This window comes from Mustela putorius, unplaced genomic scaffold (assembly GCF_011764305.1).
Source record: "Mustela putorius furo isolate JIRA1106 unplaced genomic scaffold, ASM1176430v1.1 tig00003853_pilon_pilon_pilon, whole genome shotgun sequence".
Taxonomy (NCBI): Eukaryota; Metazoa; Chordata; class Mammalia; order Carnivora; family Mustelidae; genus Mustela; species Mustela putorius.
Window position 1 is genome coordinate 30,277,599 of NW_025422005.1, and position 27,454 is coordinate 30,305,052.

General features: G+C 51.4%; 2 protein-coding genes across 4 annotated transcripts in view; one reads left to right on the forward strand and one right to left on the reverse strand.

The window, feature by feature from the left end:
- The first annotated feature begins 1,183 nt into the window (after nucleotides 1-1,183).
- On the forward strand, nucleotides 1,184-16,056 carry PPIE (peptidylprolyl isomerase E). 3 transcript variants are annotated; one of them, XM_045064278.1, is made up of 11 exons: nucleotides 1,217-1,261; nucleotides 1,548-1,721; nucleotides 2,213-2,311; nucleotides 2,895-2,938; nucleotides 3,656-3,682; nucleotides 4,812-4,893; nucleotides 5,597-5,697; nucleotides 7,893-8,016; nucleotides 14,200-14,385; nucleotides 15,331-15,473; nucleotides 15,649-16,056. In XM_045064278.1, the coding sequence occupies exons 5-11, from the start codon at nucleotides 3,680-3,682 to the stop codon at nucleotides 15,715-15,717; spliced, it is 708 nt and encodes a 235-aa protein (XP_044920213.1). In that variant the 5' UTR covers nucleotides 1,217-1,261; nucleotides 1,548-1,721; nucleotides 2,213-2,311; nucleotides 2,895-2,938; nucleotides 3,656-3,679; the 3' UTR covers nucleotides 15,718-16,056. The 3 variants fall into 3 exon arrangements, with proteins under 3 accessions (XP_004740755.1, XP_012900945.2, XP_044920213.1); XM_004740698.3 differs by lacking the exon at nucleotides 1,548-1,721 and having other exon boundaries at nucleotides 1,184-1,261; XM_013045491.2 differs by lacking the exon at nucleotides 1,548-1,721 and having other exon boundaries at nucleotides 1,193-1,253.
- Nucleotides 16,057-18,498: 2,442 nt separating this feature from the next.
- The window catches only part of BMP8B (bone morphogenetic protein 8b), a 30,836-nt gene continuing 21,880 nt past the window's right edge, over nucleotides 18,499-27,454 (reverse strand). The window contains exons 4-7 of the mRNA XM_045064277.1: nucleotides 27,082-27,276; nucleotides 26,212-26,291; nucleotides 25,543-25,653; nucleotides 18,499-22,097 (exon numbers count right to left, since the gene is read on the reverse strand). Of these exons, the coding sequence (XP_044920212.1) occupies nucleotides 21,948-22,097; nucleotides 25,543-25,653; nucleotides 26,212-26,291; nucleotides 27,082-27,276 (536 nt within the window). The 3' untranslated portion in view covers nucleotides 18,499-21,947. The remainder of the gene's footprint in view (nucleotides 22,098-25,542; nucleotides 25,654-26,211; nucleotides 26,292-27,081; nucleotides 27,277-27,454) is intronic.

Below are 27,454 nucleotides of genomic sequence, written 5' to 3' on the forward strand. Positions count from 1 at the left end.
CTCCAGGATTCCACCCAGTCCTCTCTGGACATAGTGGTCAGAGCACTATCTTAGAACATAAAATGTGACCATGAACTCCCCCAGGATAACCTCCAGTAGCTTCTCCAAACTGCCAAATCCCTCATGTGGCTTATGGCTGCCCACTTTTCCTACTTGATCTCATGGCCCTCCTCTGCACCCTCTGACCTTTTCATTCCTTGAGTGTGCGCAAGTGTCTCTCCCTCAAATCTTCTCCCACCTTCCTCCTCTCCCTGCTGCTTCTTCCTTTAGGCTTCAGCTTAGAGGAAACTTTATATTTTTTTGTGAGAGAGAGAGCATGAGTGCAAGCATGTGAAGGGGGCGCAGAGGGAGGGAGAGAATCTTAAGCAGGCTGTACCCAGCTAGGAACAGGAGGAGGTGGAGAGCAGAACTCAGTCTGCGCACACTGAGATCATGACTTCATCCTAAGTCCCCCACTTAACTGACTGAGCTACCCAGGTGGTCCAAGGCTTCGACTTAAATGTGACTCAAAGAGGTCTTAACCCACAGCTCTACGAAAATTAGGTGGTCCCATTATTTTCTACCACAAATGGCAATCTGTGATTTATGTACTGGTTTATTCCAAGAGTCGCATACTTTTTTCCTATAGTGTCAGGTGGTAGATATTTCAAGTAGGTCTGATCTTGTGTGAAAGAAGCCACCGACCATACTAAAAGAGATGAGCATGCCTGCGTTCCAATAACACTTTAGAAACAATTAATTTTCACCTGTGACAAGATATTCTTGTTTTAAAAACGCTCCCCATCTATTTAAAAATGTAAAAATCTGGGCACCTGGGTGGCTCAGGTCATCAGCCCAGAGTCCTGGGATCAAGCCCCGGCATTGGGCTCCCCGCTCAGCGGGAAGCCTACTTCTCTCTTCCCACTCCCCCTGCTTGTGCTCCCTCTCTCATTGGCGCATTGGCGGATTCCGCCCAGGCGGGTTTCCAAGGCACCTGACACCGACCGACCTGGTCTGGGCGCTGCGGCTCACTCCTGGGCTCACTCATGAGCTCACTCACGGGCTCGCTTCAGCCGCCGCGCCTCCCACCACCCCCGACGCGGACTGACAGCCGGAGGCAGGGTTTGCGGGCACCTAGACGCGGGGGCGGGGCCGGAGGGGGCGGGGCAGGAGGGGCGGGGCCGGAGGGGCGGGGCAGGGGAAAGGGGGCGGGATGAACGCCGACTTCCGGCGGGTGAGCGCGGGAGCAAGATGGCCACTACGAAGCGTGTGCTGTACGTGGGTGAGCAAGCGCGGAGCTAGGCGGTATCGGGGCTAACCGGGCCGGAGTGGGTCTCGGCGTGGGGCAGGAACGCGTTTACGGTTGCGGAGGGTGGCGAGCCTTTGTCTAGGCCGGATCGATGGCGGTATTGCTTTGCTTCGAGGAGTTAGCCCCAGACTTCCGCAGTCTTTCCGGGTTTTTTCCAAGCCGGCTGAGATCTAACGGGAACCCCTTTACCTGCTGGGCCGGGAGGATTGGTAGAGGAATGTTATGAGACTCAAGATCCTCGCGCTCCTTCATTTTACAGACCCTCACTGCAGTGATGGTTCAGTCCTGATCCCTGCCCTAAAGAACGAAGTTCCCAGATTAACCCAGTAGAAGTGAGAAAAACCTCCGTAGCGAAGTTTGATGAGGGCTTTGTAGCCTAAGTAGGGGGCAGCTGTGTTTACTGAAAGGGAACAGCAAGAGCAAAAACCCGAAGGTATGAAATAGCCTTACCCATGGAGCAAAGGGGTCCTCTTGGGGGAAACCCAGAGAATTGAGGAAGCAGAGGGAAAGAGGGTGAAATAATTGACAGGGCCCAGGTCGTAAAGAGCCTTGTGTTCGCTGCTAAGGAGTTTGTACTTTATCCTGAGGACAGTGGGAAATCTTTGAAAGAGTTTAAGCAGGGAAGTGATGGATTAAAAATCTGCATGTTCCCGGGATCGCTCTAGTTGGCTGTGTGGAGGAGAGGGAGGCCAGTTAAGAAGCTATTGCAGTAATCCTGGCGCTAAAATGAGCGCCCGCAAGAAAAGGTGAAGAGGTGTGTTTCATAAGGATGGTTGAGGGAGCAAATGAGAAACGTGCTTATGTACCCAAAGGACTAAATGGAACAACCCCTCTCCTTGGCTGTCACATGCTAACTGGGCTGCGGGAACTTCTCCTCAAGAGAATGGAGGACAGTGGCTCAGAAGGCATTTGGCATCTTTGCAGGTGGGTTGGCAGAGGAGGTGGACGACAAAGTTCTTCATGCTGCTTTTATCCCTTTTGGAGACATCACAGATATTCAGATTCCTCTGGATTATGAAACAGGTGAGTCCTTTTCATGTCTTGTTCAGAATCCTAAGAGGAAAAGAATTTGAAAAAATTCTAAATGTGCATTCTAATATGGTTGGTATGTAGAAAAGTTCCAGAGGGTGCCTCATTAGGGCAGCAGGACAGTGATCTTTCTAGTTATAGCAGCATTTTTCTGAGGATAAAGAGTGAGCATCCTACTCAAGATTTTAGGATTCGTGCTTTATGCACCGTTGATGCTCAAAATGTGGGATCAATAATTGAGAAGTTAAATAACTTCATTTTTCTGCTTGCTTTGTATGCTGAGGTTAAGGTTTTAATTTGGCTTTGGTAGAAGAATTGACTGCCTGAAAGATTAGAAGTATAATTCATTACTTAGCCTTGTCTTCTAAAAGTCAAAGTTCAATATGGCTTGAAATATTGTTTAAACTGGGAAGAATTAAAGAAGGAGATTCCTTCTTCCAAAACAATGATTGGGTGGATTTTCCAGTGTCAGGATATGGCACGTGACTGACTTCACTCTCCTTGTAACCCTGTTTCTTCCCATTGCCCCCCAGGGTAATTACTTATTTTTGTCCCCACCCCCTTTTTTTTTCCCCAGAAAAACACCGAGGATTTGCTTTTGTTGAATTTGAGTTGGCAGAGGTGAGAAAATTCTGTGTTACCTGTGTTTAGTCTTGGGCTTCTTTTAGTGTCGTTACTGATTACAAAAGCAGCTGCTCTCCCATTTGGTTGGTTTTCTCCCATTTGGTTGGGTTTCTCCCATTTGGTTGGGTTTCTCTAACTGATGCTCCCATAGAGGCAGGAAGTGCCGCTTGATGGAAAGCTTCTCTCAGTTAATTAAATTGTACACTGTTAACAACACTGACATGCCCCTCTTGCTCTGCCGAGCTCCTGCAGCTCTGCTCACTGAGCATTTTTTTTTAAAGATTTTATTTATTTATTTGACAGAGAGAGATCACAAGTAGATGGAGAGGCAGGCAGAGAGAGAGAGAGGGGGAAGCAGGCTTCCCGCTGAGCAGAGAGCCCGATGTGGGACTTGATCCCAGGGCCCTGAGATCATGACCTGAGCCGAAGGCAGCGGCTTAACCCACTGAGCCACCCAGGCGCCCCTCACTGAGCATTTTTGCCTGGCATTGCTGGTGAATATTTCTTACGCCTTCTTCGAGATGGCAAGTTGCTGCACCAGCAGTTCTAAACTCAGCCAGGATGCGCTCTTTGTTAGACGGACACACAGCCCAGAGAAGAGGTATAGATGGGACTTTTTCCTGTTTTGTTTTGTTTTACTCTGTTTTTCTGTTGCTATGAGTATGTGTTTAGACACCACAAGAAGCTAAACTTGACCTTGTCTTTCCTTGACAGGATGCCGCAGCAGCTATTGACAACATGGTAAGGCTGAGTATCTTCATTCTTACTGAAGTTGCTTTTGGGTGGTACAGAGGGGCCTTGTGCGTCTGCTGGCTTGCTGAACTGTCAGAGTTACAAGGTTGCACGGGGAAGCAAAAAGCTGTGGTCGTGTGAGAAGATTCACTGTGAATTAATCACTTATAAGATCAGTCCTTACTCAAAAGTCCTTTGCCGTTTAACAGTGATACAAATTCAAATCCTTGTTATTGGCCAGTCTCCCACCGGCTGCCCCATGTCTAGGATAATAAATTGCAAACACTATGTAAATTGATTGCACAGTGAAACCGCATATGTTGCAGAAGAGGCAGAATTTCATGAAGCTTCAGACTAATTACAAGTGAGAAATTTCAGTAAGGATAATGGCAGGGCGTGCTCGTGATGCCAGTGATTTTAATATCCTGGAGAGGTCTTTGGGAGTAATGATGAAATGCTGGAGTATTCGTGATTTTCCTATCAGAAAGGAAGTGCAGTGATGTCACAGCATACCTTCGATAGAATCTTGTTGGAAAAAACACTGCAAATTAATCAGCACCCATTGTATCTTTGCTCTACAAATTAGTGCGTAGTTAAACCTGAAATTTATAATAAATTTATTTCCCTTATTTTTAGTTTAATCACAATAAAATCCCATTCCTTTTTTTTTCCCCTTAACTTTTTACTGTGAAATTTTCTTCACTGCTCTAAATGGATTTACATGAAGTGACCATTCCTGGTGCCAGTTATCTTTGGATGATAAAGTTCTTTATTCTTCTTCCGTTACCCACTCACCGAACATATTCCTCAACCCCCCAAGATCATTTCTCACCATTTCAAAGCAGATCTTGGCTTTTGAAGGTGAGCTCAAGTACGTGGAAACTACATGTATCCTTGTAATCCCAGGGGACTCTGGACCTGGAGTCACTTTAAGGAGCACAGGCCTTTGCTAGTATGAAAGAAAGGTGTGTGATGGAGGGAAATTGCCTGCAGCGCCTGGGCTGAGCTTGCTGCTGGGGCTCACAGATTAAGGGAGAACGAGTCATGAACTTATCTCGCATGTAGCAGTAACAAATGCAAAAGCGGTCTGACTCATAACCCAATGGAGTTTAAACACCTAGGTATTTAATCTTTTCAGAATGAATCTGAGCTCTTCGGACGGACAATTCGTGTCAATCTGGCAAAACCAATGAGGATTAAGGAGGGCTCTTCCAGACCAGGTGAGTGGGGCATGTAGGTTCCCCAGCGTGCCCTCCACTGTGGCCCTGGTTGCATTTTTATCCGGATTTACTTGGAAGTAGGTGCTGAACGCCACTCTGGATGGTTTGTGTTGGCAGAGGGCATGAGCCACCTTTGTGGGAAATAAAAAAGAGGTTGAGCTTCTCAGAGTAATTGCATCAAGAGAGAAAGCCTGCTTGATCTCCCATCTTTCCCAGTTTCCTCCACTTCGTTCCTGAGATGTTCCCATCAAGGGCTGGAACTGGCAAGGCTACACCTTCCATCTTGGCATAGTTTTGTTTTGTTTTAGATTTTATTTATTTATTTATCTGACAGAGAGAGATAGCAAGAGAGGGAAAACAAGCAGGAGGAGCGGGAGAGGGAGAAGCAGGCTCCCCGCTGAGCAGGGAGCCCAATGTGGAGCTCCATCCCAGGACCCCGGGATCATGACCTGAGCTGAAGGCAGACGCTTAACAACTGAGCCACCCAGGTGCCCCTTGGCATACTTTTTTTACTTGGCCTTCTAAGAGCTGGACTTCAGGGCTGACATTCCCAGTGGAAACGTTATACTTGGGAGATCCCTCAGCCGAAGCCTCTGGCTGAGAGGGCCACTGAGTATGTTCTGCTTTGCAGACAGAAGCAGCTGGTGAGCCGTGGGGCGACGGCTTGAGTTTCTGAGCATTTGTTCAATTCTTTTCCTTGCAGTGTGGTCAGATGATGACTGGCTGAAGAAGTTTTCTGGGAAGACTCTTGAAGAAAATAAGGAGGAGGAAGGGTCAGAGCCTCCCAAAGTGGAAACCCAGGAGGTGAGTCGAAGTCATGCGCCTCCCCGGGGAGGCTGGCACTTTCCATAAGAGATTTTTTTTTTTGTTTTCAAGTTTTTGTGGAAATTTGCAAAACATATTTTAAAACATATTCAAAAATAAGGTCTTAGTATTGTGGTAAAGGAGGTATTGAGTGAGTGAAAGAGACAAACAGTAGGTCCCTCACCTTGTGCTCTGTGTGATGAGCTACTCCGCTCTGCCCAGCCCTGCCCAGCCCTGCCCAGTCCCAGGTTGGGATTACCTGCTGAGGAGGACACCTGAGGTGAGGAAGGCGAGTGAGGGCTCCTCTTCACCCCTCCTGCCAGTCCCTCCTTCACTGAAGGACTTTGCCCAGGCGCACGGCCGGGGTGTGGTACCTGCCCTCAGTCTGCACATGGGTCCGAGGCTCTCCCTCCCCGGGAGCAGCCTGCCGGCACTCTCTCCCTACTCTGGACGTCCCTCTCTGGCTGGCTCCTTGGGCTTTCCCAGCGCTCCCTCTGGGTGGTGTTCTCTGGACTTCTTTCTGGGCTCGGAGCATCCCCCTTCCCTTCTCATCTTGGCCGAAACAGTAGCAGTCACGGATCTTTGCAGCCTCTCCTGTGCTCTTGCCTTTTCTGGTCTCTGTTCTAGTGTCAAGCTGCAGACGTTTTGGCCACCAAGTGTCACAGGCAACGTCGAGTTGCCCAGAATGGGTGGCCTCCTCTCTCTAATTTTGTTCTCCATCTTGTCGATTTGCCACCATCCATCCGCACTCACACTGACCCAAGCCAGAAACTGGGTTGCAAAGCAGAGCACACCTGTGGCCTTCACAGTCGGAGACACCATCTACAGAACAGGGCCTGCGTGTCTTCACGTGCTGCTGAGTTCTCTCGCAGACCGTCCTGAGTCCCCCTCCCCTGTTTGTCCCACTGCCCCCCGCAGCTGCTTCTCCTGCACGTAACAGCAGAAGCTCCCTAGCTGGTCTCTGGTGCAGTGCTCCTTAGCCCTTCACCAGGACAGCTAGAATGATCTGTTTAAGGCACAGACTGCTGCCCTAACTCCTGCCGAGAACTTTTCAGTGGCTCCTACCGCGCATCCCAAGGGATAAAGTTGGGGGGGGGGCGTGCCCCAGCTCCTGTCCCCCCACCTCGCTGTCTCACTTCCACCCTCTGGAAAACCAGTCTGTTTCCCTGTACGTCTTCGCTCTTGTGCAGCCTACGCAAGTGTTTATTGCCTGTCCCTTTCTAGACAGGGATTCTGTGAGGTTAGGGGCCTTGTGTGAGCATCTTACTAACTAAAAAGTGAGGTGGAGGAACGTGGTTAAGAGTGTGGGCTCGTTGGGATGCCTGGGTGGCTCAGTTGGTTAAGCAGCTGCCTTTGGCTCAGGTCATGATCCCAGCTTCACTTACCAGCCTCTTGTTTTGGACAAGTGACTGCACTTCCTTGGACCTCTGTTTCCCCACCTGTAAAATGGGGATAAATAGTGGTACGGCTGGATCATCAGGATGGTAGTAAAGAGTTGATGGGCTAACAGATGTGAACATCGAGAATAGTGCCCTGCTCTTGGCAAGTGCTCTGCGCATGGCAGCCAATCACAGCCGTGTCCTCTGTGCCTGCGCCGGGTCTCAGCACACGGCCGCTAAACTGAGCCCCAAACCAGTTAGGAACTTTGGACTTTTCTCTTTGGAACATGCAATGCCTGAAAATGTCTCTTATCCCTTTTTAAGCCTTGTCTCCATGGGGTGGAAAACAGGCTCCCTTCCTCCCCCGCTGTCTTCCGAGCAGGCCAGAGGGCTGCCCTCCTGGTCTCCATTGTAGCCAGCCTGGGGGGCCAAGGGGGCCCAGCCGCCTGACTGGCATGAGATGGGTTTGGGGGTGTGGAGAGCCACGTATTGTGGGCTAGGGAGGTGGGGTTCTTTGACCGTGGGGCAGGGTGCGGCGAGCTGGGAGCTGGCATGTCTGAAGGCGAGTGTCAAGGGGTCCCAAGCTGTGGGGCAGGGCTGAGTTAGCTGGAGCTAGGTGGCGGGGTTGGGGGGGTCCCCAGAAGTGTCACTGGGGGTCTGGCTGGTGGCTGCCTTCTACAGCCCCAGGCCTTCCCTGGTGGCACCAGGCAGCAGCCCACTCCCCGCACCTGGGTTCTTGGTGTGGGTACGGAAGACTCAGTCTCTGACTTGGGGAGGCGGGGTACTCTCCAACCTGACCATTTCTTCTGTGCCCAGGGGGAGCCCAAGGCAAAAAAGGCCCGCTCAAACCCTCAGGTGTACATGGACATCAAAATTGGGAACAAGCCAGCCGGCCGCATCCAGATGCTGCTGCGTTCGGACGTTGTCCCCATGACAGCAGGTGAGCGGGACTCTGGGCGGGACGCTGGAGGCCGTGCAGGGGGCCTTCCCCTGGGTCTCACTGCCTCCCTTCTTGTGCCCTTGACACTGTTGCTGACCTGAGTTCCTTTGAGGCATCTCAGACCCTGGCTTCTAGTAACAAATGAGGCCAGCCAGGCACTTTTGAGGCTTTATAGGTGCTGCTTTACTATTTTCTTTTTAAATACATTCATGATAAAACAAAACAAAAAAAATCGGACATACGTATTCAAATAATACTGAAGGTAGTAAGGAGAAAACGTCCATTTTTTCCCTCCCTTCTCCATATCCAGTTTATTCTCCAAAAGTAACTGGTTTTTGTTTTGTTTTAATTAATTATTATTATTTTATTTTGACACAGAGAGAGAGATCACAAGTAGAGAGATAGGGGAAGGGAGAAGCAGGCCTCTTGCTGAGCAGAGAGCCTGATATGGGGCTCGATCCCAGGACCCTGAGATCATGACTTGAGCCAAAGGCAGAGGCTTAACCCACTGAGCCACCCAGGTGCCTAAAAGTAATTGCTGTTAACAGTTTCTTGAGTCTTTCTAGTGTAAATACCAACTTCCACTCATTTTTTTTTTTTAAATCTTAATTTTGTTATGTAGACACATAGTTTAAAAAGTCAATTTCACAAAGCTCGTTTTGAAAAACAGCAGGCCCCTGACCCTGGCCCTGACCCTGGTGCCCCACCAACACCATCTGCTGCTTGTCAGAGGCAGTGGTTTCAACTTCCAGCTGGTTCTTTGGGCATTTACCTCCGTATTGGTAGAGAAGAGATTTTTATGTTGCTACTTCCTGGTTTTTTGTTTTAGAGCTCTGTTGGCTTTCCATTCCATTCCATTTCATTATTTTAGACCTCTGTTGGATTCCTAATAAGGAATCAGCTTATCCCTCTCACTGCCCCTTCATCTTCCTTATATAGTTACTGTAAGTTTGGTTAGGCCATAGGTGATTCTCACTATGTAAGCATCATACTAGGGTGACCTCCTTTCGTGCACAGCATTTTGTTTTCCTGGGATTCGTAATTGTCCAGTTTTCACACAAGCATAGTCTTCTGTTCGTTTATTCCTGATGCTCCCCCTGATTCTGCTGCCTGTGTAAATCTCTCCTCATGTTCACACACAGCAGATAGTCAGTTTCCCTCCCCTGCGGAAGTTCCTTTTGGAGCCTTCTGACTCTCCCCAGCCTGGACCGTGCTGTCCAGGCCCACTGCACAGCGAGTGTCATGGGGTCTCCTGTGTTCACCTCTTAGGTTGGACTCTCTTCTGTCTTCTTTTTTGGTGTATTCCCTCATTTTAGTAGAAGACATCCTTCTGTAAGCTTCTGCAGCAAAAAGCTTGGGAAGTCCATTTTTGGAGAGTGAAGGCGAAATACATGTACCTTCCCACTTAATAGACAGGGTGTAGATTTTTAGAGAAGTCTAATGTTCCAATTCTAGATCCTTTACATAAAACTTCTTTTCTCTCTAGTGCTGAGCTGTTCGATATAGTAGCCACTAGCCGTATCTGACTGTTGAAATTTAAATTAAATAAAATTAAAATTCATTTACTCAGTTGCACTAGCCAGGTGCTTAAGAGCTGTTCAATAGCCCTGTCTAGAGGCTTGTAGACTGTCTGTGTGGTGTTCTTTTTTTTTTTTTTTTAAGATTTTATTTATTTATTTGACAGACAGAGATCACACATAGGCAGAGAGGCAGGCAGAGAGAGTGGGGGAAGCAGACTCTGCCGAGCAGAGAGCCCGATGCAGGGCTTGATCCCAGGACCCTGAGACCATGACCTTAGCCGAAAGCAGAGGCTTAAGCCACTGAGCCACCCAGGCGCCCCATGTCCTGTATTCTAAAACCATGTGCCTTTGGCTAGATCTTACATGAATCTGGATATTCAGTGGGCCCCACTGTATTAGTTTTCTCTTGCTGTTGTCACAGATGACCACAAACTTAGTGGCTTATGACAACGCAAATTTAAATTGTCTCCCATTCTGTAGGCCAGAAGTCCTGTAGGCTACAATGAAGATGGTCGGGTCACTGCCTTCCCTACTGGACGTGCTGGGGGGAACGTTTCCAGGCATATTCAGGTTGTCAGCAGAATTCAGTTCCCTGCGTCTGTAGGACTGAGGTACCCCATTTCCTTGCTGTTGTCAGCTGAGGGCTATTCCCAGCTTCTGGAAGCTTGCAGCACCCACCCCCCTTCCTCTGTCTTCAGAACCAGCAATGGTGGATCCAGTCCTTCCCACATTTTGAATCTTTCTAACCCCACCTGGGGAAAGTTCTGTCACAGGTTTATGATCATATTAGGCCCATCCAGATAATTGGGGTTGTTTTCCCCGTCTTGAGGTCCATCCATAACCCTAATCGTGTCTGCAAAGGCTCTCTTGCCATAACAGGTTCTCAGCTTCCAGGGACTGGCATGGACGTGTTTAGATGGCTGTTACTCTGTACCACACCCATAGGACAGTGTTTTATCCTCTGGTTACGGAAATTTTCTTCAATTCTTTGTTTGCTTTTGTCCCCTCTGATTCCTCTCCGTGTGGAGCCTTCCTAAGTGTTCTTTCTCTATAGCACTCTGTGCTTATTTCCCAGAGGTAAGATCATTTCATCTTTCTGAGGACATTACTGAGTTTTTTCTTCCTATATTTTATGTCTTAAGTCGCTATTTCCTGAGTATTATGTTTTGCTTTGTGTTTGGTCTGTTTGTTTTGGTCTTTGCTTTTCACATCAGATGCCTCCCTCATATTAAGAATGGGTCCCTAACTATGTGCTTGCAGAACTTCCTAGGAGAACTTCCTAGGCATTGCTAAGGCTTGCTGGCTGCGGCTTCCACTGTGGGGTGATTCATTTGGGGTCTTCTTCTGTCAAACCCCAAATATCCATTTCCCTGACATATTCTCTTGGACAGCTGGGAGTCCCCTGAGAAGAGTCTAATCTCCTGCTGGAGGCTGTACATCCAGTTATTAGCCATTGTGATGGTGGGAAGCGGGGCTAGTGTAGAAACCTTCACCTAATACCTGTTTGTCGCTAGGGTCCCTCAGCCCCCAGCTGCGTCTAGTGTATTCCCAGCCAGAGACCTCAGCTTTTACCCACCAGAAAGCAGCCTCCAGCCGCCTGCCTGCGGAGTGAGGGAGGATCCAGGGGTTAGCTGTTTTCTTAAATAGCCGACTTCACTGTTTTTAGAACTACCTTCACCTTGGACCTGAGCTTTCGGCATTTCTGTAGCATAGAGTGAGTTGGTTCTCAGCTCTGCCAGCTTTTAAGATTCAACTTTTCTTTTTTGGTTTAAATGTTTCAAGTTTTTATTTAAAGTCCAGTTTGTTAACATAGCATATAATAATAGTTTGGGGAGTAGAATTCAGTGATTCATCACTTATGGTTTGCCTCCCTCTTTTTTTTTTCTCCTCTGTTCGTCTGCTTCATTTCTTAAATTCCATGTAGGAATGAAATCACGATAATTGTCTTTCTCTGACTGGCTTATTCCACTCAGCATAATACCCTCTAGTTCCATCCATAGCATTGCAAATGGCAAGATTTCATTTCTTTTGATGGCTGCATTGTAGTCCACTATATATATACACCACATCTTCTTTATCCATTCCTCAGTCGGTGGACATTTGGGCTCCTTCCACCGACATTTGGCTGTTGCTGATAATATTGCTAAAAACATCAGGTATAGGTGCTGAGATTCAGCTTTCTGAGGTCTGCTACATGTGGTATGATTCTGTCTGTTTCCTAGCTTTCAAAACTTTTATGTTGCTTGGTCTCCTTCCCCTATCTCTCTCTCTCTCTCTTTTTGGCCTTTTAAACCATTTTTTTAAAAGATTTTATTTGTTTATTTGACAGATAGAGATCACAAGCAGGCAGAAAGGGAAACAGAGAGAGAGGGGGGGAAACAGAGAGAGAGAGGGGTAAGCAGGCTCCCCGCCAAGCAGAGAGCACAATGCGGGGCTCAATCCCAGGGCCCTGGGATCACGACCTGAGCCGAAAGCAGAGACTTTAACCCACTGAGCCACCCAGGCGCCCCCTTTTTAAACCATTTTTAAGTGTACGGTTCGGGGGCATTGATCGCATTCACTGTTGTTGTACGACCATCCCCACTGTCTCCAAACTTTGCTCAGCCCGCACCGAACTGCTGATCCCATTAGCCCACTCCTCATGGTCTCCCTCCTGCCCCTGGGGGCCTCTCCTCTACCCTCCATCTCTGGATTTGCCTGCTCTAGAGACATTTCCTATAAATAGAATCATACACTATGTGGTCCTTTCCTTACAACTGGCTTTTTTTCACTTAGTATGTGTTCAGGGTTTATCCATGTTATGTGTTGGGGTTCTGTCCCTTTTTTATGGCTGAATAATATCCCGTTTTCTGGATATGTGACATGTTGTTCGTTCATTTATTGATGGATAGGAGTATTGTTTCTACTTTTTTGGCTCTCGTGAATAATGCTGCCATGGACATTTGTGTGCCAGTATGTGTTTTAACACCTGTTGTCAGCTCTTTTGTGTATATACTTAGGAGTGGAAATGTACTCACATGGCAATTCCGTGTTTACCTTTTTGAGAAATTGCCAGACTTTTCTACAGTGGCTGTACCACTTTACATTCCCACCTCCAATGTATGAGGGTCTCAGTTTCTCCATATTCCTACCGACACTCATTATTTTCCATTGATTACGGCCATCCTAGCGAGTGCAAAGCGGCATCTCATTGTGGTTTTGATTGGCATTTCCCGCATTTGCTAATGGTGTTGAGCATCTTTTCTTGGTCTTATGAGTCATTTGTAGATCTTCTTTGGAGAAATGTCTGTTCAAGTGTTTTACCCATTTATCAACTGCGTTGTTCGTCTTTCTGTTACTGAGTTGTAGGAGTTCATTATATATTCTGGGTATTGAACTCTCATCAGATGAGATTTACAGATACTTTCTCCCATTCTGTGGGTTGCCTTTTCTATTGAGTATCCTCTGATCCAAAAAGGTTTTTAGTTTTGACGAGGTCATTTTATTTTTTCTCTTTTATTATTTGTACTTTGGGTGTCCTGTTTAAGAAACTTGCCAAATCCAGAGTCACAAAGATTTTATTATTCCCTAAATAAATATCCAAAGATATTATTCCCTATGTTTTCTGGTAAGATTCTGTTTAGTTTTTCTTTAAAAAAAAAAAAAAAAGAAAGAAGGAAAAGTAAAAAGAAACCAGGATGCCTGGGTGGCTCAGTTGGTTAAGCATCTGTCTTCAGCTTAGGTCATGATCCCGGGATCCTGGGATCGAGTCCCACATTGTACTCCCTGCTAATGGGGAGACGGCTTCTCCTCCTGCCTGCTTCTCCCCCTGCTTGTGCTTTCTCTCTGACAAATAAAATCTTCAAAAAAAAAAAAAATGAGATGCCCTCCATTCAGAGTAGAGCAGAGCTGGAACACAGGTATTCAATTTTCCTTTTTAACTGGAGTCTCTCTAGTCCTTTATAGTGTGAGGATCACACAGGTTTGGAATTCACAGCATATTTTTTTTTTAAGATTTTATTTATTTATTTGACAGAGATCACAAGTAGGCAGAGAGACAGGCAGAGAGAGACAGAGAAGCAGGCTCCCTGCTGAGCAGCAAGCCCGATGTGGGACTTGATCCCAGGACCCTGGGATCATGACCTGAGCCGAAAGCAGAGGCTTTAACCCACTGAGCCACCCAGGCGCCCCACAGCATATTTTTTAATGAAAATACAAATATTAAACAAATATAGTTTATTAGAATCTAGCTTCAGAGGTTTTGTTTTGGGGCGGTTGTTGTGTTTTGTTGTTTCCTCAGAGACTTTGGTGTTATTAGAGTACATGGGCTAGGAGTGATGGGAAGGGGGGTAGCTGTCATGGGCAGCCCTGAGTCATATCAGATGCCCATCCCAATGGCCACGAATGTGCCACAGGTCCTGCCATGCTGCCCTGCCTCATGGTTTTCCTGCCGGTGCTGCGCACGGCTCCTAGCCCTGCATCCTGCGCCTGGCCCCCACGCCCACTGTGTGGCACACCTCAAAGTCCATCTTCATGTGGTTGCAGCAGCTCAGCTGGGACTGTCTGGGGGCCCCACGGCCCCTAGCATCTTGCTGGCAGCTTTGGTGGCACAGTGACCCCACGGCCTGACGAACGGCTCTCTTTTATTTCCTGACCTCTGTACCTTTTCCTTTCTCTGCACCAGAGAATTTCCGATGCCTGTGCACCCACGAGAAGGGCTTTGGCTTTAAGGGAAGCAGCTTCCACCGGATTATCCCCCAGTTCATGTGCCAGGGCGGTGACTTCACGAACCACAACGGCACAGGGGGCAAGTCCATCTTTGGGAAGAAGTTCGACGATGAGAACTTTATCCTCAAACACACAGGACCAGGTGGGAGCTGCTGGGGTGTGGGGGGCTAAGGTCTGCAGGCGAGCCAACCGGTGACCCAGCGCCAGTGTGTGGCCTGGTCAGGGTCGGGGAAGCAGCATCCATCTGTCTACTCGTGCATACCTGCTGTGGTCTAGCTCCGGCTTGGGCCTGCCATGGTGAACTGGGTCCGTCAGCCCCGCAGCCCCGTCTCTCTGTCGGACATACCTCTCTGCAAGCAGCTGGTCCCCCAGCAGCTGGAGAAAGACAGCTGCTGTGCTGCGTGATCATCTTGAAATTCAGGACTACACTTGAGGGGCCTGAGCTGTGCTGCTAGAGCCCCTCAGGGAATCATGCTTGGTCCCTGTCCGAGACCACCGTTGCCCCTTCCCTTCATTCCTCAAGCCTCCACAGCACCTTCCAAGTGGATAGATGGCCCCCTGCATCCCTCCCAATGCACCTGCTCTGCCTTCCCTCCAAGGAAGGGAATGAGCTGTCTCCTGTGGGTGGCTCTGCTCATGGCCTGGACCCCATCCCCCTCTCCCACCAAGGAAGCGTGGCTTCTGTAGTTGTCCCCCTGCTGCCTTGTGGCTGTGTCCCCTGCTCTGCTGGATCAGCCCAGCAATGTGAAAGTATGTGGTATTGATCTTTAAAAAAAGAGTCCTCCTTTGACTTGTGTGAGCTGTCGCCCATGCCTCCAATGCCCTGGTAAGGAAAACTTGTTGGAAAAGTGCAGCCTCCCTGCCTTTTGTTCCCTCTCTCCCCCTTCAGCCAGACTTCGAGCCCCACGCTGTCTCTGAAGCCACTCTTACCACAGATACCAACAGCATCCATCTTGCCCGTGGCCAGTTCTTGGCCCACATCCTGGGCCGGCTTCTGGCAGCATTTCCACTGCCCTGTCTCCCACAGACATCCCTTTGGGGGTTGGGGGCCAGGGGAAGGGGGTGACGCGCTCCTTCTCTCCCCCAGGCCTGCTCTCCATGGCTAACTCTGGTCCAAACACCAACGGCTCCCAGTTCTTCCTGACGTGTGACAAGACGGACTGGCTGGATGGCAAGCACGTGGTGTTTGGGGAGGTCACAGAAGGCCTGGATGTCCTGCGGCAGATTGAGGTGGGTGGCTGCCCGGGCCCTGGGCCCAGTGGGACAGCTGGAGAGGGGGGCCACGGCTGCTCCCAGGGAGGGCTGCTTCTGCTCAGGTGGCAGCAGGCGCCTGGAGAGGGCATCCCTGAGCTGCTCCTTACTCTCCAGCCTCCCTGGTTTCTCTCCCTCTTCTGTCCCCACAAAGGCCCAGGGCAGCAAGGATGGGAAGCCGAAGCAGAAAGTGATCATCGCCGACTGCGGGGAGTATGTGTGAGTCTGCGCTGGCCATCTCTGTGCCGCCCCTGCCTGTCCAGGATCCATCTGCCTGGGAACCAGCACTTGAGGTCGCCTGTCCCCTCTGCAGCAAGCAGGGATGTGTGTTGTGGCCCTTCTTGGGGTCAGCTTGGAGTGGCTCTTGTGCAGACGCAGCCCGGACTCCCTCTGGCTCTCTCCCAGGTGTGGCTCTGCCCGGGAGCGCACAGAGGCACCGCCTTCCCCACTGGGGACGGGCTGCGCGTGGCCTTTTTCAGGCCTTTGCTGCCACGGCTTCTCCTGGGCCCATCCGTGGTGCTCCTGGACATTGCTTCTGGTAAAATAAACCCTCTTTCTTGTACTGCTGAGTCCAGCTAGTTCCTAGGGGTTGTCAGGGATTGCGTCTGTGACTGAGCAGTCCTGCTGAGTTAGGCTGCCAGAGGGGTAGGGCTTAGCTTTTCTTTCCTCCCTTGGGTGGATTCCCGGAGATGCCAGGTGGGAGATCTGAAGCCCAGTACCCTTGTCAGACCATGGTCAGGATAATGGAAATCAGAAATACTGAAGAAGTCCCTGTGTCCTGCTGCCTCCACTCTTGAACTCCTGGCCAGTCCTTGAGGCAGCAAGGGTATGTTATGATTCTCAACAATTCATTTGTTTCTTCATAGTCAGTCTACAGAGGTTTTTTTAAGTAAGCTCTACGCCCAGTGTGGGGCTTGAACTCATGACCCTGAGATTGAGAGTCGCCTGCTCGAATGACTGAGCCAGCCAGGCACCCCCATTCTACGGAATTTGTAAATGCTATTTTATAACTCGAAGTGCCTTCTCTGTGCCAGGTATTTTGCTTACTTGTCTGGAGGCAGGAGGTCACTCAACTCTGTGGGCCTAATTCAGCCTGCTGCTGCTTTTGTGCATAAAGTTACTGGAATCCAGCCATATCCATCCATTTACATATTATCTGTGGCTGCATCCCTACTGCAGGGACAGATACTGTATGGTCTCTGGGTTAGAGCTTTCCAGAGAAACAGAACCAGTAGGATAGGTGTAGGTATGCATATAGAGATTGATTTATTTCAAGCATTTGGTTCCATGATTGTGGGGGATAGCAAGTCGGAATTCTGCAGGGCTGATAGGCTGGAGACCCAGGAAAGAGTTGATGTTGCAGTTCGAGTCCAAAGGCTGGCTGGAAGCAGAATTTCTCCTCCCTCATGCAGTCTCTGTCTTCTCTCTCTGAATAGCCTTCCACTGATTAGGTGAGGCCCACCCACATTATGGAGGGTAATCTGTGCTACTTCCAATCTGTTGATTTAGAGCCAAACTGACACAAAATGAACCAACACAGCTTCAAAGCCTAAAATATTGACTACTTGAACTTTTACAGGAAGAGCTTGCTAATTGCTGAAAGACATAGCCCCACCCCATGCTGAGCTCTGCTCCTTTTAATGCAGCCACTGCTCACGTCAGGCTGGCTTCTCTCTCCCTTCCCTCTCCACATACTTCCCTCCCCCCATACTGCTCAGTCAGGTGGTTTTTGAGAATCCCTCACCTGCTGAAGGCCCCAAGCAGAGACTGAGCCCTATGGCCACTAGACACCTCTCTCTGATTGGGTTACTAAGACCATTCAGAATCCACTGGGCTGGGCTTTTTCATCTTGAGATCTGGACAAGCCAGGTGCAGGAGAGGCTTAATGCCTCCTGGCCCTGGTGGCCCCAGGAGCGCTCCTGTGAGGGATGATGGCATTCTCACCCTGCCTCTGGCTTCTCTGGGCCCAACAGACTCCCAACCCTTTGTTGAGCTCCTGCTCGGGGTTTCTGCCTCCCTGTGGCCAGGATGTACCACATGGTTACCCTTGGCCCTGTGGGGCTTCCAAAGGAGACCTTCCCCCAAAGCACATGCCTCCACTCTGAGGGCAAATGCTGGCCATCACAGGTCAGTCACTAGGAAAGTTTGTGTTTAAAGGGCATAGCATGGCACATGGCCACCTCCCAAGAGGGAACTAACTTCTGTGACAATGACCTTGTTGCTTTCTCTTCTTCTCTGTTAGCACCCACTGGGCACCACTGCCCATCCCAGTGCACTCCGGAGTATCCACAGGTATTATCATCGTATCCACAGTGGAACTCTATACAGAGGGAAACCAAGGCTCGGGTGACATGCACCCAGAATATGGCAGAACTGGGATAGGAAGCTTGGCCTGCCTCCCCATACTTTAATGTGGTCCTTGGAGGTTTACTGGGCTCTAGCCTCAGGCTATGGCAGAGGCCCAAGGCCCTGGGGGAAGACATAGTCATGGTCCTTATAATTAGTCTGGACCCTCTGGGGAGACTCAAGGAAGCCATGCTCTTCTCTGCCAGGCAGGAGGGGCCTGGGGCCCAGGGAGGAGTGGCCCCATGGCCTGGTTCGGCTGTCACAGCTCAGCACCAGCCTGTTCCGTGGGAAGTCTGTGCACTGACAGAAGTGGACCTGAAGGTGCCATGCAGCATCTGCTATGGCCCAAAGGGCAGAGTGCCTTCCTTGGTCTGCCTGGCTCCCATCCAAGGTGGCCTGGTTGGTGTACACGTTGCTCCATTGTGGCAAACAGGGCTGGGTTTTGCCAGTGCACAGACTCCTTTGGGCTGTGGCCCTGAGATCAGGCCTGCGGCTGCTGGAGCTCCCTCTTAGACAGCAGGTCTGCCTTCAGGCACGGTGGGCTCTAGGTGCCAGTCATGACAACCTGCAGCAACCCTCCCAGGAAGGCTAGGGACCTACTTTTTAGTTGTGAACACTGAGTCTCGTAGGCTTCGGGGGTTAAAAATCTAAAAAGCCATGTTTTCAAAAAACATTTATTAACAGGAAAATTTTTTTACTGCATAATAAAGTGGGAAAAGCATATTTCGAAACAATTTATAGAAGACGGTATGATCCCAATTTTGTAAACATATCTGTCTATAATATATAAACATCTGTATGTGTATATGCTAAGAAGAAAGCCTAGAAATAAATTCACCAAAATATTAAGTGTGTTTATCTGAGTCATACAACTGTGATTTCAGTTGCATTTTTTTTCCAATTTTTCCTCCAAAACTGCATTATTTTTGTAATAAATGAAAAACCCATTTTTTTTAAGAGGTGGGTCAAGCTTTGTACCTTCAGCAGGCTGGTGGGATCCCCTTGCCTCTGGGAACACAGGGAAATATTCACAGCCTTGGCCATAACCAGGCGTTTTCCTTAGGCCTTGAAAGCAAGTGGGCACACAAGGTCTTCCCTCCACAGATTGCAGGGTCTAGATTTTCCAGGAAAAAGCACAACTCTGAAATAAATACTCCACCTACAGCACACTTTCTGGGAGGAGATTTAGTGGACAAACATGGAAAGGGCTAAGCAAATCAGTAAATCAGTAAATGATGCCAACAGGCGCCTGTTGCTAAGCGTTCAGATGGCAGACATTGTCCTAAATGTGAATGTCCATATGTTTGTAATAGCCTGGAAGGAAAGAACCAATACCTTGCTCCACAAAAGAAAAACGGATTCAAACCCATTTGACTTCAAAATTCTGTCCTCTTGCTATGCTGCCTCTTTTTCTATTTCTTAGGGATTTTTCCATAATGGGTCACTTCCCCACCTTAGAAAACTGTGAACACTGATGTGTTGACTTGGCCTTGAGGCTAGCCTCGCACTGCCCAAACCAAGACTGACCGCTGCGTTTCTTCTCAGCCTTTTCCCACAGCCCACCCCCCCCCTTTCCTGGCAGCAGTCGCTGACTCAGAGCTATCGGTGCGTCTAACCAACCGCCCGTATTTATCCTGGTCCCATGCACCCAGATAAGCCATGCCTTGAGCAAGAGAGAGGGAAACGGTGGCGTGTGGGCCGCTCCCTGCCGCTGCCGTGCATGGCTCAGCAAACAGGTAACTGGGAATACGTAGCATGCAGTGAGTGCATGCAGTATCCTGCAATAAACGGGATAAAATGCGTGGACCTTATATCCATTCACAATTGTTTCTCTGCTCAGGGCTTTTTCTGCGCGATCTCATTCAGTGACGGCGGGGATGGCGACAGTTGCTGTAAGTCTGACCCAGGTCAGCAGGCAAAGGCTTACTCTTCAGGTGTTGGGCATGCAAACGGAGGGGGATAACCTCCAGGCATTCGTGCCATGCTCACCCTGACAGGTGAGGTGCACTCCTAGTCTATAAACCTTTTGAGTGATTTGACAGACATTCCTGGTACATCCCGAATTGTGCTGGGCTGTTGGCTGGGCACAAAACATACCAGGTGAAGTAAAAATTAGCTAAAATAATTGGCTAATATTAAATTTATATTTGCCTAAAGGACAGTCCTTGATGTTAGAAAGACAGAAGCGTCAAAGGACTAGAATGGCAAACAGGTTCCCTATTATATACCAACTCTGATCTGACTGCCACCGGACCCCCAAGTTCAGGACCATGAGGCTGTTTCTGGGTACAGTGTGAGAAAGGGCTGGCAGACAGATTCCTGGCGGGAGGCCCTTTGGAGACCCAAAAAGCGCACTGCCTTTAGGTATAGATGGAAAATGAGGCCCAGAGGGAGAAGCCACCTATGAGTCTGGTCTCCTAACCTCTAAGCCAGAGTTTAGATCCCTGCACCGATGGAGAACTCACCACTTTGTTAAGAGTCTGGGCCCAACCTCTGTGTACAGGGAGGGTCTCCCTCTGTGCTCACTCCAGACTCACCTCCCGGACCCTGTGGAGGGGCCGCTGTCCTGCAGCAGGGCCCCAGCGTCCACATTTGCTATCCCGGGCCCCTCCTTGGGGTGCGGAATGACTGCTGAAGGACTCATTCTTGGGCACATGGGGGGGCTCCACCTTGGCTGGGCTATGCCTGTAGGGTGGGGCGGCCCCACGAACTGCTTTTAATGACAGTATTTTAGGGTTCGGGCAGCTGGACTCTGTGCCAGCAGGTAAATTACAGGCTTAGCAAGTCAGAAATCAAATAAACAGCCCAACTGCCTGGGGCGGCTGCTCCAAGGAGAACAGCGGTTTCCGGGAACCTCCCCACCCGGGGCCAGCCTTGTTACTGCCTGTCACTCCCCTGGGACAGGGGCCTTTTCTTTGGCTCACAGGTCTTGAGAAACAGGACAGCGCTCCAGGGCGTACAGGGTGGTGCAGATTATGACAGCCTGTTTCTGACAACTTCTGGACATAAGCAGGTGCTGGGAGGCCCTAGCCCCAGCCACAGGCTGTCCAGGGTCACGGAGGTATGGCTGTGGATGAAGGGGATCGCTCCTTAGCACACCAGAAGATGGCAAACAGTTTTCACTTCACGTGTCAACTCTGATCTCTTGGCAGTGGCTGTGTGGAGTTTTAATATGGATCATTTTGAAATTCTATACAGGTTTGGAAAGAAAAAATACCAAGTTTGGTGACTGATGTTTGCCATGCCAAAGGGAAAGCGAAATGATGTCATCTGTGCTGAGCGTTGTCCTCCTGGACCACCCAATGTATCTACCTGCTAGGTTCAATAAAAAGGTAACTTTTCCAGGGAGCTGAGCTCCTCATGATTCAATGTGATGACAGGCGAATGAGGCCCTCCAAATTTTTTGTTTCTACAAAGGTCAAATGTCCATGCCTGGCACTTCTTCCCCAGACAGCAGAGGCAGATCAAGGCAGAGGATGGGGGGAGACAGATGCCATTGGCCTTTGCCTTACATCATGTTGTTCATCAGCTCATTCTTGAGTTGACCCACATGCCTCTCAGCAGGCTGATATTCAGATCCACAACGACACAACAATGAGGGCAAGTCCACATTCTAACAAAAGTGCCCAGAAAATGCCTGGGAGGGGCAGGCAACCGGAGGTGGACTAGACCATGTCTACACATATCCATGCCCTGAAATGAACCGTGAAGAGCCCGAGGTAGCTATTTGGGGCCCCAGGTGCTTCTCAGTTCACCCCATATTACCCGAAGCCCGGGCCAGCAATGGACAAGAATAGGTCCTCAGACTTTTGTTCCAAATGCAAAATGTTGGGCAGCACCTGCTTTTGGAGGAGACGGCTGGGAGAGAACCTGCTTGATGACTCAGACCACCAGGCCTGGAGGCCAAGAGACTGTCACAAACCTCAGGCAGGGAAGGGGGCAGCAGGGCCTGGAGAAGATCCAGCCCTGGCAGGAAGGAGAGAGGAACACAGATACATTGATCTGTGAGGGCCAACCCACCGGAAGTCTGGCGAGGTTTGAGGGTTTCCTGGCTCTGGAGAGGGGCCTGTCCTGGGCGGAAGGGGTCCCCCGCGGCGGGCACTGGCCTCAATGGCAGCCGCAGGCCCGGACCACCATGTTGCGGTGCTTGCGCAGGATGACATTGTTGCTGCTGTCGTAGTAGAGCACGGAGGTGGCGCTCAGCTTGGTGGGGGCGCAGCACGCCTTGGGGACTGCATCTGGCTTCATCAGGTGCACCTGGCCAGAGCAAGGGGGCAGGCACAGGCGTGAACATGGTGGCCTTGCCCTGGCACCCCCACCCTCGCTGGCCCCAGAGTCTCTGGCCACTCATCCTCCCCTGCTCCGTCCTCTGCCTGTAGTGCAGGCAGGTGCTCATGTGGGGACCTGCCCCACCCCGTGCCCCTGTACCCCTGCCCTGGCCCGCTGCCCTTAGGGCCCACCTACTCCCTTCAGACAGGACACCCCAGCACATGGTGTGCCCAGAAGCCCTCCGGGGACCCCTCTGCTCCTCTCTCTGTGTCTCATGATGTGTCTGCATTGTCTCTTGTCCCCATTAGCTGTTTGCCGTCTGTTTCCCCTACCAAATGTGGGCCAGTGAATGTTCCCAGAACCAAACAAAGCCCAGAATCCTCAGTCCACCCCTGGAGTGTCCGGCGCTCTTACTCCTCAAAGTCCTTACGTCCCAGCCCTGACAATGACCTCCAAGGCAACTCTGTTCTGGGCAGACGGAGACCGAGCGTGTGGAAGCTGCACATGGTGCTGAGTCACGTAGCTCTCGGTGGCGAGACGGGGACCAGGTGTGGGGACTTGTGACCCTCTTAACAGCATGACTGCCAGCAAAGAGCCTGCCTGAAGGAGCAGCCTGTACTCAGCCTCCTAAAAACAGTTCTCCTGAGCAGTGGCAGGATGGGCTGCACTACCTGTGACTCCTCCCTGGGGCCAGGGAGGTGGCCAAGTGGGGAGGTGGCAGGAGAGAAGATGAAGCCTACCACACCCAGGGGTGGTGGCCACCCTGCAGCCCAGGACATCGGGCCTCTCAGAGCCTGCCAAGTGGGACCCAGACAAAGCTGGCTAGGGGCAACCTGTCTGGCAGCTCCAGGTGCAGGGACGGGGCTTGGTGTTCATGTGGAAGAAACTGGGGGACACCGGCCCACCTGCACCAGCCGGGGTCCACATGTCTGGAAACCAGGGAGGGCCTTTCCTGCACTGGGGTGCTGGGGAGAAGTCAGGCACTGCAGGGGTGCGGCCTTCCTGAAACTCCCCCAAACAAGAGCTTTGTTAGCTAAGTGACAGAAAGAAGGCCTTTTACCCTATCTGGCACCAAACAGAATGATCTGTGGAGGCTCATGTGCCATTCCATTTAGCCTGTCTTTGAGCCTCTGGGAGACCAAATTGGAGGGTCACTTACTGGCTGTGCATTATTGGGTACAAATCACGCATCTATGGGGCTCATTTTCTTCTCTGCCAAATGAGTATAATGGTTCTTTTCTCATTTTCCAGCATGAACATATCTAGAACATGTATCCTGTGCCAGCTCTGCCAGGATGGGTCACAGAAATGTCCCAGACATGGTCACTACTCTCACAGACTCAGTGGGGAGGAAGGGGAGACAGGGAACATTCCAGTGGACAAACAGGACCCATGGGGGTTGGCACAGCACACGGGTGCTTAGCACTGGGAGCATAAGCATGGTGACTGACCCTGACAGGAAGGGCCACAGACATGGGGTGTGCAGGTAAGCAGGTGGTAGCTGGGCCCAGAGCGGGGGAGGCGGCCTTCAAGGTGGAGGGAACAGCAAGTGCAAAGCCAGAAAAGTGGGAAAATCAGGCCATCCTGGCACTAGGCCTGTGCAGGGAGATAAGGACACTGGGGCATGTGGGGATGCTGGCGAGGTCAGCAGGGTGGCTCGTGAGGAGTTCTGTGTCCCAGGCCAGGGGCTCAGCCTTGCCCCGGGGAATGATGGGAGGCAAGGCGAGCTTCTCAGCTGAGAACAAAGTGCTCAGCTGTGCTTTAGTGGGGCCCCTGGCTGCTGCATGGAGAAGGGCTGGGAGGATGAGCCCAGGGGGAAATGCTTTCTTCTCTTGGCCCCCAGGACACCCCAAGACCCCCATCACTGCCCTGGCATCCCCACAGAGGAGGCCAGTCCTAGCCACCTCTTCAGTGTCTGCGGTCTCCCCAAAGGAGCTCATCTGTTTCGAGGACTTGAAGCTTGACCACATGCCCCTCTCTCACAGAGCTTCGGCCTGGCCACCTCTCTGACCTCAGATCTGTTGCTTTGGTTTCCCACCGGCAACCCTGCTTGAGATCTAATTGGACCCCAATCTTACGGTGCAGCTGGTGCAGAACTGCTGTCCCCCCCTTCACCACCTTGGACCCCAGCAACGACTCTGCCCCCGACAAGGCTCCCCATCCCTGTCTTCACATAGCCCTCATCTGTAGGCTCCTGGGTTCCTCCCACCCCACACCCATGCCCATGAGCAGCCTTACCTCCACCCTCCACCAGCTGTCCCCACCCCTTGTCGGGTGACCATAGCAGCCCCTCACTTGGCTCCCCGCCTGCCCCACCCTCGATCCCATTCATCTGCGTGTTGCTGCCAGTTACTTCTAGAGTAAGTCAGATCACTGACCTGTGTTGCTAAAACCCTGCACCAGCTTCTCAGTTTCCTTGGAAATCAGTCCACCCACCCAGCATCCTAGGTGGGACCATAAGCCCCTCTGTGCCAGCCCCTGCCCAACCCCAGCATCACCTTCCCAGCTGCCCCCCCACTGCCCTGCAGCCTGAGTCCACCCAGCCATCCTGACGTGGGTGACCACCACCCACTCGCCCCTATGGGCCGGAGGAAGCACACATATCTCATCACTCCCGAGCTTCTCACAGGAAAAGGGCTCCTGGGGGCAGCAAGTCCCACTGGGTCTGAGAAAGGCAGTGTCACCACAGGGTCAAAACTGCTGTTGCAGATACATTTACTCTTGCTCAGAAGCATCACGTCACCTATTACTAGATTAACATGGGGTGGATTCTATCTAAATGTTCTAGGAAGAAATTTCAACCCTAGAACCAACAAACATTTAAAACACTTAGCAATCAACGGCAGCTTGTGAAGGTACCCCGGCCACAGCTCCCAAAGCCATACCGTCTACGGAAAGCACAAAGGAAAAAGGTGCCAGCGGGGAGGTGAACAGGGGAGGCCAGAACCCAGAAGCCCAGCGAGGCACACCCGCACCCCTCCCTGCATACACACGCAGCAGGCGGCTGAGCGCACGTGTGTGTCACTCGTGTGCACACAGTGATGTGTGTGTTCGGAGCACATGGGCCCCAGGAGGGATGTACGCCCGTTATGCCGGCACTGTGTGTCTGACCATGAGCAAGCATGTCTTGTAAATCTGGGTACCCACATACTGTCTGTGGTGTCCTCACACGTGTGTGTGCAGTATACAGAGGTTGGTGTGCACCAGCAGTCAGGGTAAGTTGGGTATATGCATGTTGAGGTACATAGGCGTCTACACGGCCAGCACGGCCATAGAGGCACCCATTTCCCTCCAGGTGCAGGCCGTCCTTGCTCATGTGTACAGGGAAGGTTCTAGGCAGAGAGAGCCCCCTGACCCCCTGGCAGGGGCTTCCATTCACGGGCCGTGCCAACCCCCGTCCCCGGGAGCCGGACCAGACAGACGCAGTACTGACCAGGGACTGCAGGATGGCATGGTTGGTGGCGTTCATGCACGAATCCAGTGGGAACGAGCACTCCCCCTCACAGTAATAGGCCGAGTAGCCTTGGGGAGCAATGACCCAGTCCTGGGGGTGTAAGGGGAGAAGGTGAGTCCCATCCAGATGCCCCCTCCTGAGCTCCTGAATCTAGCACCCGGCACAGGATGGCTCGGGGCTGCCCCGCACCCAGCCCCTAGCCCCAGGCCAGTCAGCCAACCCCAGGGTCCCTTCAGACAGGCTCCCCCAAGAGGCTGGGCACTCTCAGCAGGTGGGGCTGGGCACAGCTCTGTCCCCCTCATGTGCAGTCAGCCCGGGCCTTGTCCTCCCCACCTGCCCCTACCGCCCACGCCTCCTAGAGCTGCAGTCCCAGCAGGTGCACAGGTGCACTGCCCACCATGGCCTCCGTTTCCCTGTTGCAGATCTGACCTGTTAGGGCTGAGGATTCAAACTATCCCTCTTTTCATGGTTTTTACCAAGAAGCACTTCTCACAATAAAAGTAAGATATTCTCCCTTCAGAAAACACAGAAGAGCCTAATGCATGAGAAAATGAAAATCACCCATAATTCTACCTCCTCCTGGAGCTACACTTAGGATGTTTGGGTGGGGACCATCATTTAAGAAGGAGGAGGACAGTCAGAAATTACCAGCCAGCCGAGGTCCTGGAAACTGACATAGAGCTCATGCCGCCGGCAAACCTGCCGGCCGTGGGCGCCGTGAACATCATCTGCAGGGACAGAAGCACAGGTCTTTTCTGGGGTTCCTGCTCATGCAGCTACCCCTGGTGGCTCCTAGGGTGGGGACACCGCATTGGGCATATTTGTTGAATAAAATGATTGAAGAGGAACTAAGGCATGTGGTGTCATAAAGCCCATCCTGCAGCTCTGCTGGTGCCCTGACCCAGCTTGAGAAACTTCCATGGCTCCAGTGGCTCCTGATAGCTACAGAGTAACCCTGCACTGAGCCCAGCCTCCTTTGACTTCCAACCTGTGGCCCCAAAGGTGCCAATAAAGAGCCCAAGGGGGCCCAGGACATCAGGCGGCTCCTCCTCTGCAGAGATACCTCCTGACCTCCCCACACCTCTTCTGCCGCACCCATTCCGCCGGGTTGAGTGGTTCTATGGAGGCCAAAGGCTGACTCCCCATGGAGGAAAGGAGGGCAGGAGGGCAGGGCAGGCCCACCCCGATCCCAAGGAACTTGGTCAGGTGGGGAGAAAACAACAATGGGTCCTCAGGGTCCCCAGGGGAGACCTGAGAGCCACCAGTGCCTGGAGGAAGGGGCACCTGGTGCTGACAGACTTCTGGAAAAAGCCCTGGTGAGCCAGAGGAGGTCTGAGAAGATGCTTCTGGGTGGCAGGAACAGAGAGGACAGTGGCTGGTCTTCAAGGCACACAGGACAAAGGAGGTGTCGGGAAAGTGCTGGAGGGTAAGCACAGGCTTGAACCTATGGCAGGCCTGGAGGGTTCTGTCCCCCAGAGCTGTTCTGGGGCCCAGCCGCAGGCCTGCCCTGGACCTCACCAAAAATCCCTGGAAGTCTGTTTGCATGTGGCAGCTCGTTGGTTTTCTTCGGCAGCCTCCTCTTCAGGGGCCTGGCTGCCCGAGGGGCTCGGATGGGACTGGGGTTTGCCCTGAAAAAGGTGACCAGGAAAGGCTGCTTGGAGCGTGGCGCCTGTCGCCCCAGCAGACCGGCCAGGCCAGGATCCACGCTGTGCCCTGGGATGGAGACAGGAGAGAGGGCGGTCACTCACGGGCAGGGCCGGGCACAGGGGACAGCGGGGACCCTTCCATTAGAGACTGCACAGGCTCTGGCCCATGGGGGCAGAGGTCCTCAGTTTCCTCATCTGGAGACACAAGGGAGATGGTCCACGGAAGACAGGGCGGGGGGCCTTGC